This window comes from Bos taurus, chromosome 25 (assembly GCF_002263795.3).
Source record: "Bos taurus isolate L1 Dominette 01449 registration number 42190680 breed Hereford chromosome 25, ARS-UCD2.0, whole genome shotgun sequence".
Classification (NCBI taxonomy): domain Eukaryota; kingdom Metazoa; phylum Chordata; class Mammalia; order Artiodactyla; family Bovidae; genus Bos; species Bos taurus.
The window spans coordinates 9,264,227-9,277,163 of NC_037352.1; the positions used below are offsets into that span (position 1 = coordinate 9,264,227).

At 49.6% G+C, this 12,937-nt stretch overlaps 1 protein-coding gene across 2 annotated transcripts in view; it reads right to left on the reverse strand.

Annotated features, from left to right (window-relative positions):
• Positions 1-1,242: 1,242 nt before the first annotated feature.
• EMP2 (epithelial membrane protein 2) overlaps positions 1,243-12,937 on the reverse strand; it is a 45,580-nt gene continuing 33,885 nt past the window's right edge. The window contains exons 3-6 of one of the 2 annotated variants that reach the window (XM_059881220.1): positions 12,729-12,860; positions 9,615-9,705; positions 5,835-5,981; positions 1,243-4,750 (exon numbers count right to left, since the gene is read on the reverse strand). In XM_059881220.1, the coding sequence (XP_059737203.1) occupies positions 4,563-4,750; positions 5,835-5,981; positions 9,615-9,705; positions 12,729-12,806 (504 nt within the window). In that variant the 5' untranslated portion in view covers positions 12,807-12,860 and the 3' untranslated portion in view covers positions 1,243-4,562. 2 annotated transcript variants of the gene reach the window in all.

The following is a 12,937-nucleotide window of genomic DNA, read 5'->3' on the forward strand; positions in this document are numbered from 1 at the left end:
ACCCTTTGTACCCACAAGGAGGAAAGGGCCTCCTCCCCACACCCACCTTAGATAAGGCCTTGGAGGACTGTGGACTAGAGAGATCATCATGCTGAGTGGAACCAGACAAATCCTGCATTGACAAACCCCTGGTCTTACTCCCACCATGGAAGGGAGTTCTTGGAACTGGTAACCAGCATGGAAGCCATGCGTGGATCGCTGGGCACTGATGTTTATCCCGCTCATCCGTTTTCCAAACCGGATCATTTATTGTAGACCTCCTGTTCCTTTCTTCCTATTCCACATTGGGTGCCTTTAGGAGCCTGTGATGACCCTAAGTCATAGAGTCATATGGCCCTCCTGGGCCACAAGGAGCCACACTGGGCCAGATGGATATCAACACATCACCAAGTGACCCTGGAGTGGTTGTGACTTCAGGGTGTGTACCTCCTGGTAAGGGGTATGGTTCATTTCATGAATGTATAACTCTTGACTACTTTTGGCATTCCTTAGGGAAAAGTGAAAGTTCTGGTTTAATTTTTCTTTTTTGGGGGGGTGGGGGGGAGGGAAGAGTGTATTTTTATGATAGTCTTGTTTTCATCATCACCCAACCCTTTAAAGCAGAAGTCTTTTAAATACAAACTGAAGAACGGGACTGGCTACATAACTTGCAGTGACCATCGCAAAAGGAAAATGTGGGGCTGTTTGTCCAAATATCATTAAGAATTTTAAGTCGGTGCTATGCTATGCTAAGTCACTTCAGTCGTGTCTGACTCTGTGCGACCCCAGAGACGGCAGCCCACCAGGCTCCCCCGTCCCTGGGATTCTCCAGGCAAGAACACTGGAGCGGGTTGCCATTTCCTTCTCCAATGCATGAAAGTGAAAAGGGAAAGTGAAGTCGCTCAGTCGTGTCGGACTCTTAGAGACCCCATGGACTGCAGCCTACCAGGCTCCTCCGCCCATGGGGTTTTCCAGGCAAGAGTACTGGAGTGGGGTGCCATTGCCTTCTCTGGTGCTAGCCAATCGTTAACCGAGCGTGGGGCCCTTCGAGGTGTGGGGGCTCCTGTGTCACTGTCGGTCATTCATCCAGAAAGCTGGCCCATGAAAGCAGCAGACCGAGTGAGAAACCCTCCCTTGACAAACTTTCAGCCCCTCCCAGGCTGCTGTACAAGCCACACGTTAGGACCCTGCCACTCAACGTGGCAGCTTCTCTCTCAGGACATTGGCAGCATTGGGAACACTGGAATCTACTGCTCTGGGCAATTTGGTTTTAAACTTTATTTTTCCATGTACAGTTTCAGATTATACAAAACATAGAAAATGGACTACTTTAAAGGCACATTAAGTAGAAAGTATCTAACTACTCTTAAAATCACATTTGTCCCCAAATCAAGATTCAAACTCAACACCTTTCCCTAGCATCTCCCCATCACCACTGCACCCCACCCCCAATATACAAAACTGTCCAACTTGCTGTATTGTAAGTAATCTTTCAACTATTAGCGAGTTTAGTAATTCCCATCCAGGCAGATTTTAAATGAGGCTGCAGCATCTATTCAAGCTACCGCGTTTAGTGTGCTTACATACAGGCTTGAGGGGTTAGGTTTCTTCATCACCAGTGAATACAGAGCACCCTAGGGCTTCATCCTCTCGATTAGGGATGCGCAGAGACACACAACCCATTGCAGAGAATGTGGGGCAGGGAGGGGGGAAAATGTCTCCAATTTTCCTGTATTCACATATGAATATATACATTCACGCAGAGCAACAAATCAAGCATTCTCCAAACTTATTTGAACAAAGACCCAAAGTAATTTTAATACGAGTAATAAAAATGAGTTAGTCTGTCTTCATTCATAGCCCCTCAATGAAAGAATTACAGTACTTTATAAAAATGTCCTAAAATATGCAAACTACAGTTCCCTCGAATGCAGTTGTCGTCAGTAATACATTTGGTCCTAATATTGCCTCTTGGATGTCTTAGCTCATTGTCTCTGTTGTCCTTGAGTAACTGATCATGAGTGCCAAGTGAGGGCTGAACCTACCGATGGGTAAGAAGGCTTGGGTACTGTCTTGCTCATGCCATCACCGCTTTTCCATCACTCCAGGGCACATCGTGTCGTGGGGGGAAAGGAAGCTCTGTTGCTTCACAAAACCTTGGCATCACAGATGGATGTGGGCTCTGAATGCTATACAGGAATAGTGGAGAGACCGGCCAGGAAAATCCATGGGTCATATCAGATACCACTCCTGGAGACTTTTGGAAAAGGAAATTCATTCATTGCTTGGGGATGAAGCTTTCTGATTTCTGATTCTAAGGGGTTCTGCTTGTTTCCACTGTGGCTCTCAGAGAGTTACAGACAAGCCACCCGAGCAGAAAGCTTGGGGGCACTTACACCCACCTTCCTCCGCAAGGTGTATGTAGCACCCCACCAAGCCCAAGGGTGTACCCTGCTCTCCTACCCCAAACAGGACTAATGAGAGTTTTCCACTGAGGCAGGAAGTGGTCATTTGTCCTGCCTCTGGCTCCATGCTCCCCTGCAACTGTGCTGGTGGCCTCTCTGCAGGGAGCGGGGCCCTGTCTCAGGCAGGATGTCCGGATTGGCCTATGTTTTCAGAGCCTTGCACAGTGCTTGGAACACAGCATTTAGTATTCTGCTGAAACCGAATGGAGTGAACGGGTAAATGGAGAGAAAACCTGATCCTGCATGAAAGAGGTATCCATGGAGACCCTGGATGACTTAAACCAGACATTTCCCCAGCTCCACAGGAAGTGGGCTGATGCTTCATTTAGCAGGAGGTCATTTACACGGCACCAGGGCTGACAAGCGCAGACAGCTCCCAGGCACACCTCCTGCAGCAGGCTCACAACACAGGAGGGAAAAGGCAGTGAGGGGCAAAGGGCTTCTCCCACAGTCGCGTCCTGGGGTCCCCGTGCTGCCCGATCCTCTCAGAGCCCTAACGACTTGGAGTCCCCGGCCGCATTTACCAGGACCCTGGCAGGAGCGTCCCATGAGAGGCACGTCCCATGAGAGGCACCCACTGAAGTGTGAGAACCACAGCAATCTGGGGCCCTCCGGGGGCCTCATTCTCTGTCAGGACCCTGGGCCCCTCCAGGGAAGGAAGGGTTTTCCGGGTGCCAGGTGGACTGCACAGCTCCATCCGCACCACCTGCCTCGGCTGAGCAGAGCGATATTCAGGCTGATCTAAATCCTCCGGGAGCTTTTAAACGCAGGCAGGCACGGTGTGGGTCCCCTCCCATCCCATGGACCTCTCTTCTGAATCCTTGGTTGTGTTCTCAGCAGCCTTCACTGCTGTTTGTAATTCGTTTCCCTAATCGGTTTTTTAATCTGTCTCCTCCGTCAGACAATGAGCCCCATGAGGAGACAGGCTGTCTGGACACGGTTTCCCCCGTGCCTGGCACAAACACTCTATCACTTATGTGGACAGATGAACGAATGGCGAACGGTCCTCTATGGCTCCAGAAGTGGGGCTTAGTAGAAGTCAGGCAGCCTTAGAAGGCAGGGCAGGAGGAGAAGGGAGAGGCCTTCTGAGTTAGGGTAGGGAGAAAGCTGTATCCTCCCCTCCCCACCCCTCGCCCCAGGGTGTTTGGCTATCAGGATGCAAGCCCTGGGACTGGACTTTGGGTGGTCCAGATGTGAGCAGCTGTGGAAGAGGCAGTGAAGAATGAGCCACTGATGGAGGCCAAGGTTCGGGCTTTCAGTGCAGTCTAGACCCACCTCCCCATCTCCACACGATGAGATCTTTAACATATATGAGGCAGTTCTGCTCACCCAGCCCTGGGACCGCTGTGGTCCTCAATTTTAAGGCACCTGAGCATCACCAAGGAGCTTGTTACAAATGCAGGTTCCCAGGCTCCATCCCTGAAGACTCTGATTCTGTAGGTCTAGGAAGGGACCCGGAGAGCCTGCATTTTACAAGGTGCCTGGGGGATCACGTGTGAGCCTAAATCAGACCCCCAGATTAAAGCTCACCTTCCTGAAGGCAAGCAGGTGACACTGTCAGCAAACGTGGGTGGCACTTTCTGAAGCCAGTCCATGACAGGAGGGTTGGGGCTCTGGTCTGGATGTAGACAGAACACCGTGGGGCCTATACCCGTTTCTCATGTGGAACTTGGCTAAGCATCCAAGGAAGTTTTCTCCAGTACCCGGACCCCCTCTCCCCACCTTCCACCACTAAACACACCGAGATTCAGTACAGGAAGCTGAGGTGAGGGAGCGGGGCTCAGTGTAGCCCAAACCTAGGGGAAGATGCCCCCAAGACCTGGCTTTTTCGGAGTCTTGTCCATCCCATTACATCCCTGTGGTTATCCTGCTGAACACTTGGATTTGAGCATTGCAAGATTTTTGGCTTTGTCATGTTGAGGCTTTCGGATGGGCAGGAGTTCCGAATTCCAGACTTCATAGTCTATTCTCTGATCTCAAGAACATAAAAACTCTTCTTTTGGCTTTTAAAGGAAACAATGTGTTTGCTAGAAAAACCACACACACAAAAAAACTGATTATATACAAAACGGTTATGTGGATTCTGAACTGCGGCGAAAGCCACCCAGCTCCTGGACTCTATTTGCGCTTCCTCAGTATCAGATACATGAGGCCGCTGATGAAGGTGAAAGCAAAGGCCACCCAGGCGAGGATGAAGGAGTAGCCGAAGCTGCCGCCCGAGGTCTGGGCATACAGTTCTTCGTTCTTCTCGTGAATGTCTTTGCGCCGGTCTGTGTAAATGGAAGCTGCGATCATGACACACAGGCCTGTTGGAAGAAAGCCAGGGCCCAAATAAATCACAGACCACAGTGTGCAACCGGGGACCCGAGGGGACTGTGGTCAGAGCTGAAGACAAATTTCAGGTTTTATTATTAGCAGGCATTTATTTTAGTCTCTTGGAAAGATTACAACTAGTATTTCATGGCAGAATATTGCCCTGTAGCCATTCAGCTGCCCATTCTTGCTGGCTGAATCCAGTGTCATTTGGACAGCCAGCTACCCAGCCCAGAGGGTCATAACTGCTCCAGGACATGGGTCAGCCAGGCAGGAAGTAGTCTGCTTTGCAGGACACATATGGTCTCTATCGCAGCTACTCATCCTGTCCTGTTTACTTGTTATAGTTTATGGTTCTACATATCCCAGTTCTGGCCACAGAAAATTCTACAGTGAAAATTATTACTGTATTATCCTGAAAAGAGGGAGATGAGAGAGGAGAAAGCATTTTTTGATGCTGTATTTTCCCTTGCTTACTGCTTTAGAAACTCTTGGTGGTGGTGGTTTATTAGGTCAGGATGAATGTCAGGAGCTGCAGCAGCCCTTTTGGGGCCATGAGGAGGCCATCACTGACACTCTGAAGATGACAGCACAGAAGGATGGAAAGAGTGGAGGGTTCCTGATGCTACTGCTGAGCTGCCAGAACAACTCTGGCACCTTCCACCTTCAAGCTATTTGTTATATTAAAAAAGTAAAGTTTTTGTGCCTGAAGTCATTGCAAATTGGATTTCTCTCTTAATCGCAGCTGAAAACATCCTTACTGAACCATCAGCATTCACAGATATTAGTGGTACAATGAGGCTAAGTACCCAGATTTTCCTTGCGGGGAGAGCTATGCCTCTCTCCTCTCTACCAAGGCAGCAACTCCTACTTACCCTACAGATCCTAGCTCAGGCTTCCCATTTTTAGGACACCTTTCCTGACGCTCTAACTAAATCCAAACTCTGAAGTGCAAAAAACATCCCAGCTGCTGACCCCTCCTTTCCAATTCCTCACCTGCCACTCTCCTCCCACCAGAATACTCATGGTTGGCTGCGAAGGGAGTGTTTATTCTGGGAAGCCCGTCATTTCACTTACAAGCCATGAGCTGGATGATGGAGGTTAAAACAAATCTCTCTCCCTGCTTGAGGCGGAAGAGTTGGAGCAAGAAGATCAGAAAGGCGATGCAGCAGAGGATGGTGGACAGGATCATGGTGGCCTGGACCGCCTGCACCGTGGAGAAGTCTGTGGGAAAACGGGCAAGAGTACACGGCTAAGGCCCACAGACCACCTGGGCCCCTGAGGAGCATGGTGACAGCCCCAGCGCAAAGATGGAGCCAAGAGGCCACTCGGCTTCCATTGGCACAGAATGAGCACATGTGCAGCCAGTGAGTCATCCTGACACCCACTCTGTCCACTTGTGCAACTGACCAGATGATCCCCAATGTCCTTATCTGGAAAACGGTGCAAGAACCACCCACTCTGCAGTCTTCCTAGTCTGGGTATTGCCCCCAGATGCCTGGCTCAATGGCAGGTTTTTGTTTTTTTTTTAAGTACAAACCCTCAGATCCTGAAAGATTCTGGATCAAGAGGTTGGAATGAGATGGGTTGGGTGGGGATTGGGGGTCCTGCACCTTATAAAGACCTCAAAAGGGATTCTTAGACATATGGGGCTCACGGGGCTGAGGGACCTTCTGAAAGTGCCCTGTCAATACAAAATACCCTCTAAATATAATAGTGTGAGCCTTGTGGTTGTTATTCAGGAAAAGGAAAGGTGAGGGTCTTTTCAGATTAGCCTTAGTGAGCAGGGCATGAAAGTTTGGGGCTTGGCACCGGGAAGTTTTAGGGGACAAAGGAGCTGGTCTTGGGTGGAGGGCACTGCATGTAGGAAAGACACAGGTGAGGCTGTGAAGAGGTCAAGTGCATACACTGGATTCACCTGTGCGGGCCTCAGTTTCCTCACCTGTAACACGGGGACAGTAAGTGATCCACTTCATCAGCAGGGGAAGGTGGAATGCTCGAAGCTGAGTGAGGATTCCAGGCAGTGAGCGCATGCTCGTGCGTGCTCAGTTGCTCATTTGTGTCTGACTCTTTGCGACCCCATGGACTGAAGCCCTCCAGACTCCTCTTTCCATGGGATTCTCCAAGCAAGAATACTGGAGTGGGCTGCCATTTTTTTTTTCTCCAGGGGATATTCCTGATCCAGGAATCGAACCCACATCTCCTCCACTGGCAGGAGGGTCTTTACCAGTGAGCCACCAAGGATGCCAAAGATTCCAGGCAGTGCTGGCAGAAAGGGAGTCATGTATAAGGGCTGGCTGTTACCACCAGGAGGCAACTGGTGAGGGGCACAGTGCCCAAAGTGGCGAAGGAAAACTTAAGGACAGATCTTTTTTTTTTTTTTTCTTTTTTCAGTTTTGCTGGAAACTGACTGAAGGGAAGCATGATTTTTAACTACTTAATCCACTATTTGGGCTTCCCTGGTGGCTCACTGGTAAAGAACCTGCCTGTCAATGCAGGAGATGTGGGTTTGATTCCTGCATGGGGAAGATCCCCTGGAGGAAAAAAAAAAAAGTGGCAACTCACTCCAGTATTCTTGCTTGGAGAATCCCATGGACAGAGGAGCCTGGTGGGCTACAGTCCTTGGGGCTGCAAAGAGTGGGACATAACTGAGCGTGCATGCACATGTAGAAAAAAATGAACTGTTTTAAAGCAGGTGTCAGGATGCTTTTTCTATAAAGGCTAGACAGTAAATATTTCAGGCTTTGTGGCTATACAGTCCCTGGTTCATTGTCTTGTTTTATTTGGCTTTTTTCTTGTTTTGGTTTTTTACAACGTATTAAAAATATAAAAAACCACTCTTAGCTTATTGGACTGAATCTGGCTGGTGGTTTGACAACCTGTTATTCTAAAGAAAAATAAAGGAATTCCCTGGTGGTGCAGTGGTTAGGACTCTGCACTTCCACTGCAGGCGGCCTGGGTTTGATCCCTGGTCAGGGAACTAAGATCCCACAAGCTATGCTGTGTGGTCAAAAAAGATTTTTTTAATTAAAAAAATAAAAATGAAAGGGAATAACTGCACACGGGGAAGTGGAACACAAGCGACAGAAGCTGGGAAATGCTGCTTCAGTGCTGCCAGCTGACCACACACCCTGGCAACGGTGAGGCTCCAACAGGGAAGAGGGGCTGTCTCCAGGGTCACGGCTTAGAACGGCAGAGAAACAGACCCAGAGGCCGGGCGGCGGGGATGGCGTCAGGGGCTTAGAGGGCAGGCTTCTGAGCTCGACATATCTCAGCTGGACTCCTAACTCCATCACTCACTCCTGACTTTGTGACCTTGGGTTTCTGCCCTGTGCCTCAGTTTCCCCATCCTGAAACAGGGCCAGGAGACCACTTATGGGAAGGACTTAGCCCAGCGCCTCCCAGTAAACCTTCAGGAAATGACGCCTCCTTTTGGTGGTTTTGCTTTTATTATGAATATTGCCATTGTTGCTGATGGAACGGTAAGACTTTACGCCCCAGTGAGCAAGGTCCCTTTCTCCCTAAGTAGGATTCTAAGAAAAAAACAAACACAAAAGCAGGATGCTTGTTAAGTCTGAATATCAGGTAAACAACAACAATTTATTTTAGTGTTAAGTGTGTTCCATGTAATATTTGGTACTGCTGCTGCTGCTGCTGCTAAGTCGCTTCAGTCGTGTCCGACTCTGTGCGACCCCAGAGACAGCAGCCCACCAGGCTCCCCCGTCCCTGGGATTCTCCAGGCAAGAACACTGGAGTGGGTTGCCATTTCCTTCTCCAATGCATGAAAGTGAAAAGTGAAAGTCAAGTCGCTCAGTCGTGTCTGATTGTAGCGACCCTATGGACTGCAGCCCACCAGGCTCCTCTGTCCGTGGGATTTTCCAGGCAAGAGTATTGGAGTGGGTTGCCATTGCCTTCTCTGAATATTTGGTACTAAATTATCCTAAATTTTTCATTGTTTATCTGAGATATCAAATTCAACTGGCTGTCCAGTGTTTTATCAGCCAAAGTATCGCTTTTGTCAGTTCTGCAACAGAAAACTGAACCATTTGTTCCACAGGGAAGAAGAGGGCTTGACATGTTTTTAGATGCGATTTTCTGCATTTACAAAACCCTTTATTTTTCTGAGGCTTCCCTGGTGGCTCAATTGGTAAAGAATCCACTTGCAAGGCAGGAGACCCAGGTCTGATCCCTGGGCTGGGAAGATCCTCTGGAGAAGGGAATGGCTACCTGCTCCAGTATCCTTGCCTGGAGAATCCCATGGACAGAGGAGCCTGGTGGGCTACAGTCCATAAGGCTGCAAAGGGTTGGACACAACTGAGCGGCTTTCACTTCACTTCATCTTTCTACTGCAGCTCGTGTGCCGAGGCAGCACGGCAGAGGCATTGCTGTCACCTGCATTAACAGCTGAGGTTATTGAGAGTCCGAGCAGCGCTCAGGTAACCTGCCCCAGGGAAGGTCACACAGCTCTTAAAGGAGCCAGCTTTTGGGTTTCTGCCCACCAAGCTGCTGAGATGCGAGGAAGTGACATAAATGTCTCTGAGCTATTTAGAGGAGTGGGGAGAAGATTCTAGATGAGGGCTGGAGCTGAGAAGGGGTGAGGGAGGGAAGCTCTGCTAGGTCAAGAGAGAAGAGAAGGGTGGGCCCCAGTGTCACTGGGGTTGGTGCCCTCTAGCCTCTGGCTCCCCCTGCTTCCTGTCCTCAGCTTATGCTGACCCTGCTCCCCCAGCCCTGGGCAGCAGCCAGGCCCCTCTGCACAGGCTGAGACGGAAGGAGGCGGTGAGGGGTCAGACCATAGGGAAGCCCTTCTCCCGAGGGGTCTTTTTTCACTCAGTGCTCTCCCATCAGCTTCACACTCACCTTGAACAGAGTCATTGAGTTCCGTACAGTTCGTATTGTTGACACACACTTTCCAGATGTCTGCAAAAAACTCCTCTCCTACCCACCAGGCCTGGAACACGACAGGGAAACACAGGGAAAGGGTGTTTGTTCATTATGAAAACAAAGGCCTACAGGGATTCCCTGGTGGATCAGTGGTAAAGAATCCACTTGAAATGCAGGTCTGATTGCTGGGTCAGGAAGATCCCCTGGAGAAGGAAACATCTACCCACTCTAGTATTCTTGCCTGGAGGTCCCATGGACAGAGGGACCTGGCAGGCTACAGTCCGTGAGGTCGCAAAGAGTCAGACACGACTGAAGTGACTGAACATGCACGCACATGGCCAAAAAATAAATGTTAAAAATTTTTTTAAACTAAATTAAATTTAAAAATTAAGAAAAAAAGAGGTTTGGGGTGGGAGTGTCTGTTTCTAACAGGCTCCCAGGTGATGCCCATGCTGCTGGGGTGCTGACAGGGAAGGTCCAGGCTCTCCCAGGACTTGGGTGAGGAGGCGAGGCTCAGCTGGTGATGATAAGAGCAGATGGTGGTAAATTCCCCCGGGACTGCAGGGGCGAAGCTGGAGGGGAGGACAGAAAGGATAATATCTTGGGGGGGAAGCCTGTTATGAATGAAATGGTCAAACAAGAGCCTCCTGCCTTCTGTGCAAATGCTTCTGTTTCTCTCTGTGTTCTTGCTGCTCTTTGCGCCCAGATGACATTTCTTCTGGGCTTCTCAGGTGGCACTAGTGGTAAAGAACCCACCTGCCAATGCAGGAGACATAAGGGATGTGGGTTCGATCCCTGGGTTGGGAAGATCCCCTGGAGGAGGACATGGCAACCCACTCCAGTATTCTTGCCTGGAGAATCCCCATGGACAGAGGAGCCTGACGGACTACAATCTATGGGGTCGCAGAGTCAGACAGGACTGAAGCAACTTAGCACACATGCATGCCCTTCCTTCTGCTTTCCATCCACCCAAAGACTGGAATCTCCCCAACCCACCACCATCCATCCAGGCCACAGTTGGTCACTAAACTCTCACTACGGGCCCCAGTGACACTGCCAAACGCAATTCCTAACACATAATAAAGACCGAGTGACTCATGGACTGGTAAAAATGCCCACCTGTGTCTTCTCAGTAAGGCCCATGGTAACAGAAACACCTATAGGATAAGCTGGTTCTATGGCTGATGGCTTTTCTGCCCCTAATGTTAGTGTATCCCTTTCACTCTGGGACCTTTGCAGGATCCCAAGGGCTAGATGCAAGACATAGAAAAAGATTGTAAAAGCACATTCAAACCATTCGGTTCACACAGAGTGGGCCCTTTGGATAATGGTAGGTTCCCAAGGCTTTAACAATGTGGCCCCTGCCCTGGTCATGACAGCTCTTCCAGAACCTGCAGGAACCCCAACCCAAACTCAATCATTCATCTCCCTTAGGGCATCTAGAACCAGGGGCCTCTGGAATGCTTCAAATCCCAGCTCCGCCACTTCCTGTCCCGTAAATTCCAGCAGACGCCCTAACTGCCCTAAGGCCCAGGTCTCTCATCATAAAATGTGCCAGGAGAGGAAGGATCTCGTAGACTTGAGATGACATCACAGGAGATGATCAAAGGGCCGAGCGTAGGAGCTCCAGAATTAGCAGCCTCTAAGTGACAGGTCTTATCCTGGTCCGTGTTGCTATTATTTTGATGATGCATTGACAGGAGTCAATTATATGATTATATGCAGACTGACGTGGAGGCCACTTGTACAATGCCCTTTCTGGCTTTCTGAGCAGAGTTTCTGACTCTAAATATGTCCACAGTCTGAAGCCATCAGAACTGAAGCCAGGCCTTTGGATCAGGATGTGGGCCATAGGGAACATCTGGTTAAAAGCTTCATTTTTCTGCCAGGGGGGATGTTAATCTATGCCAATATGTTATTTATCAAATGCACCCCTGCCATATGGATACTCAAAGAAAAAAATTAAACTTTTCATGGGTACGTAGTCAGAGTGGGGAGTGTTCCACTCTGCTGGGAAGGGCATGCTCAGGTAGGCTTGCAACAAGAATCCTGTTGGTAAGGAGATGTCAGAGGCAAGAGGGGAAAAGGTTATCTGGGATGGGTCACCTGCGGGATCTAGGGCAATGGTCCTCAAGCAAGGGTGACTTTGCCTCCCAGGGACATTTGGTAATGTCTGAAGACATTTTGGGGTGTCACAACTAGGGGCAGAAGTGCTGCTAAACACCCTATGATGTGCGAAGCACCCACAACAAAGTTGTTGTTCAGTCGCTAAGTCATGCCCAACTCTTTCCAGCCCCTTGGACTGCAGCAAGCCAGGCTCCCCTGCCCCCTTCACTGTCTGCCGGAGCTTGCTCAAAATCAGGTCCTTGGGTTGGTGATGTTGTCTAACCATTTCGTCCTCTGCCTCCCCCTTCTTCTCCTGCCTTCAATCTTTCCCAGCAACAGGGTCTTTTCCAGAGAGTCGGCTCTTTGTATCAGGTGGCCAAAGTATTGAGGTTTCAGCTTCAGCATCAGCCCTTCCAATGAATATTCAGGGTCGATTTCATTTAGGATTGACTGGTTTGATCTTCTTGGTGTCCCAAAATGACAACAGTGCTGAGAAAGTGACCTGAGGAGAGCTGAATTTAAGCCACATCTGCAAAGGGCTTCCTACAGCTAAGGCATCTGTCGGGGACTCAGGGATGAGTGGAACAAGGTCCCTGCCCATCCAGACTTATATATGGGATGCTTCAAACTCCCACACTTCAGCCATGAGTCCTCATGCCTGGGCTGAGGAGATAGGTGTTCCTTGGTAAGATGTGAAGTGAAAGTTGCTCAGTCGTGGCTGACTTTTATAGTCCAGGGAATTCTCCAGGCCAGAATACTGGAGTGGGTAGCCTTTTACTTTCCTTCTCCAGGGGATCTTCCCAACCCAGGGATCGAACCCAGGTCTCCCACATTGCAGGTGGATTCTTTACCAGCTGAGCCACCAGGGAAGCCCTTGGTAGGGAGGATAACCCCAAATTATAATCACCTTGTGGGAATTCTCAACCCTGCTTCTATTGACTCTAGGATCCAGTTCTGGGAAGGTCAGTAGGAAAGGGAACTTACATTGTCGATGGTGGCGACGAAGAGCAAGGCCGCGGACGTGATGTGGAAGACGATGATGAAGGCCAGAAGCACCAACATTTTCAAAGGGCACCGGGGGGCGCAGAGCAGCGTTTAAAGCCCAGAGGAGATGTGCTAAACAGGATGAAAGAAATTCAAATTTGTCAGTGACAAAGCACTAGGAAAGTGAAAAATTAAACTTTCATGGGATT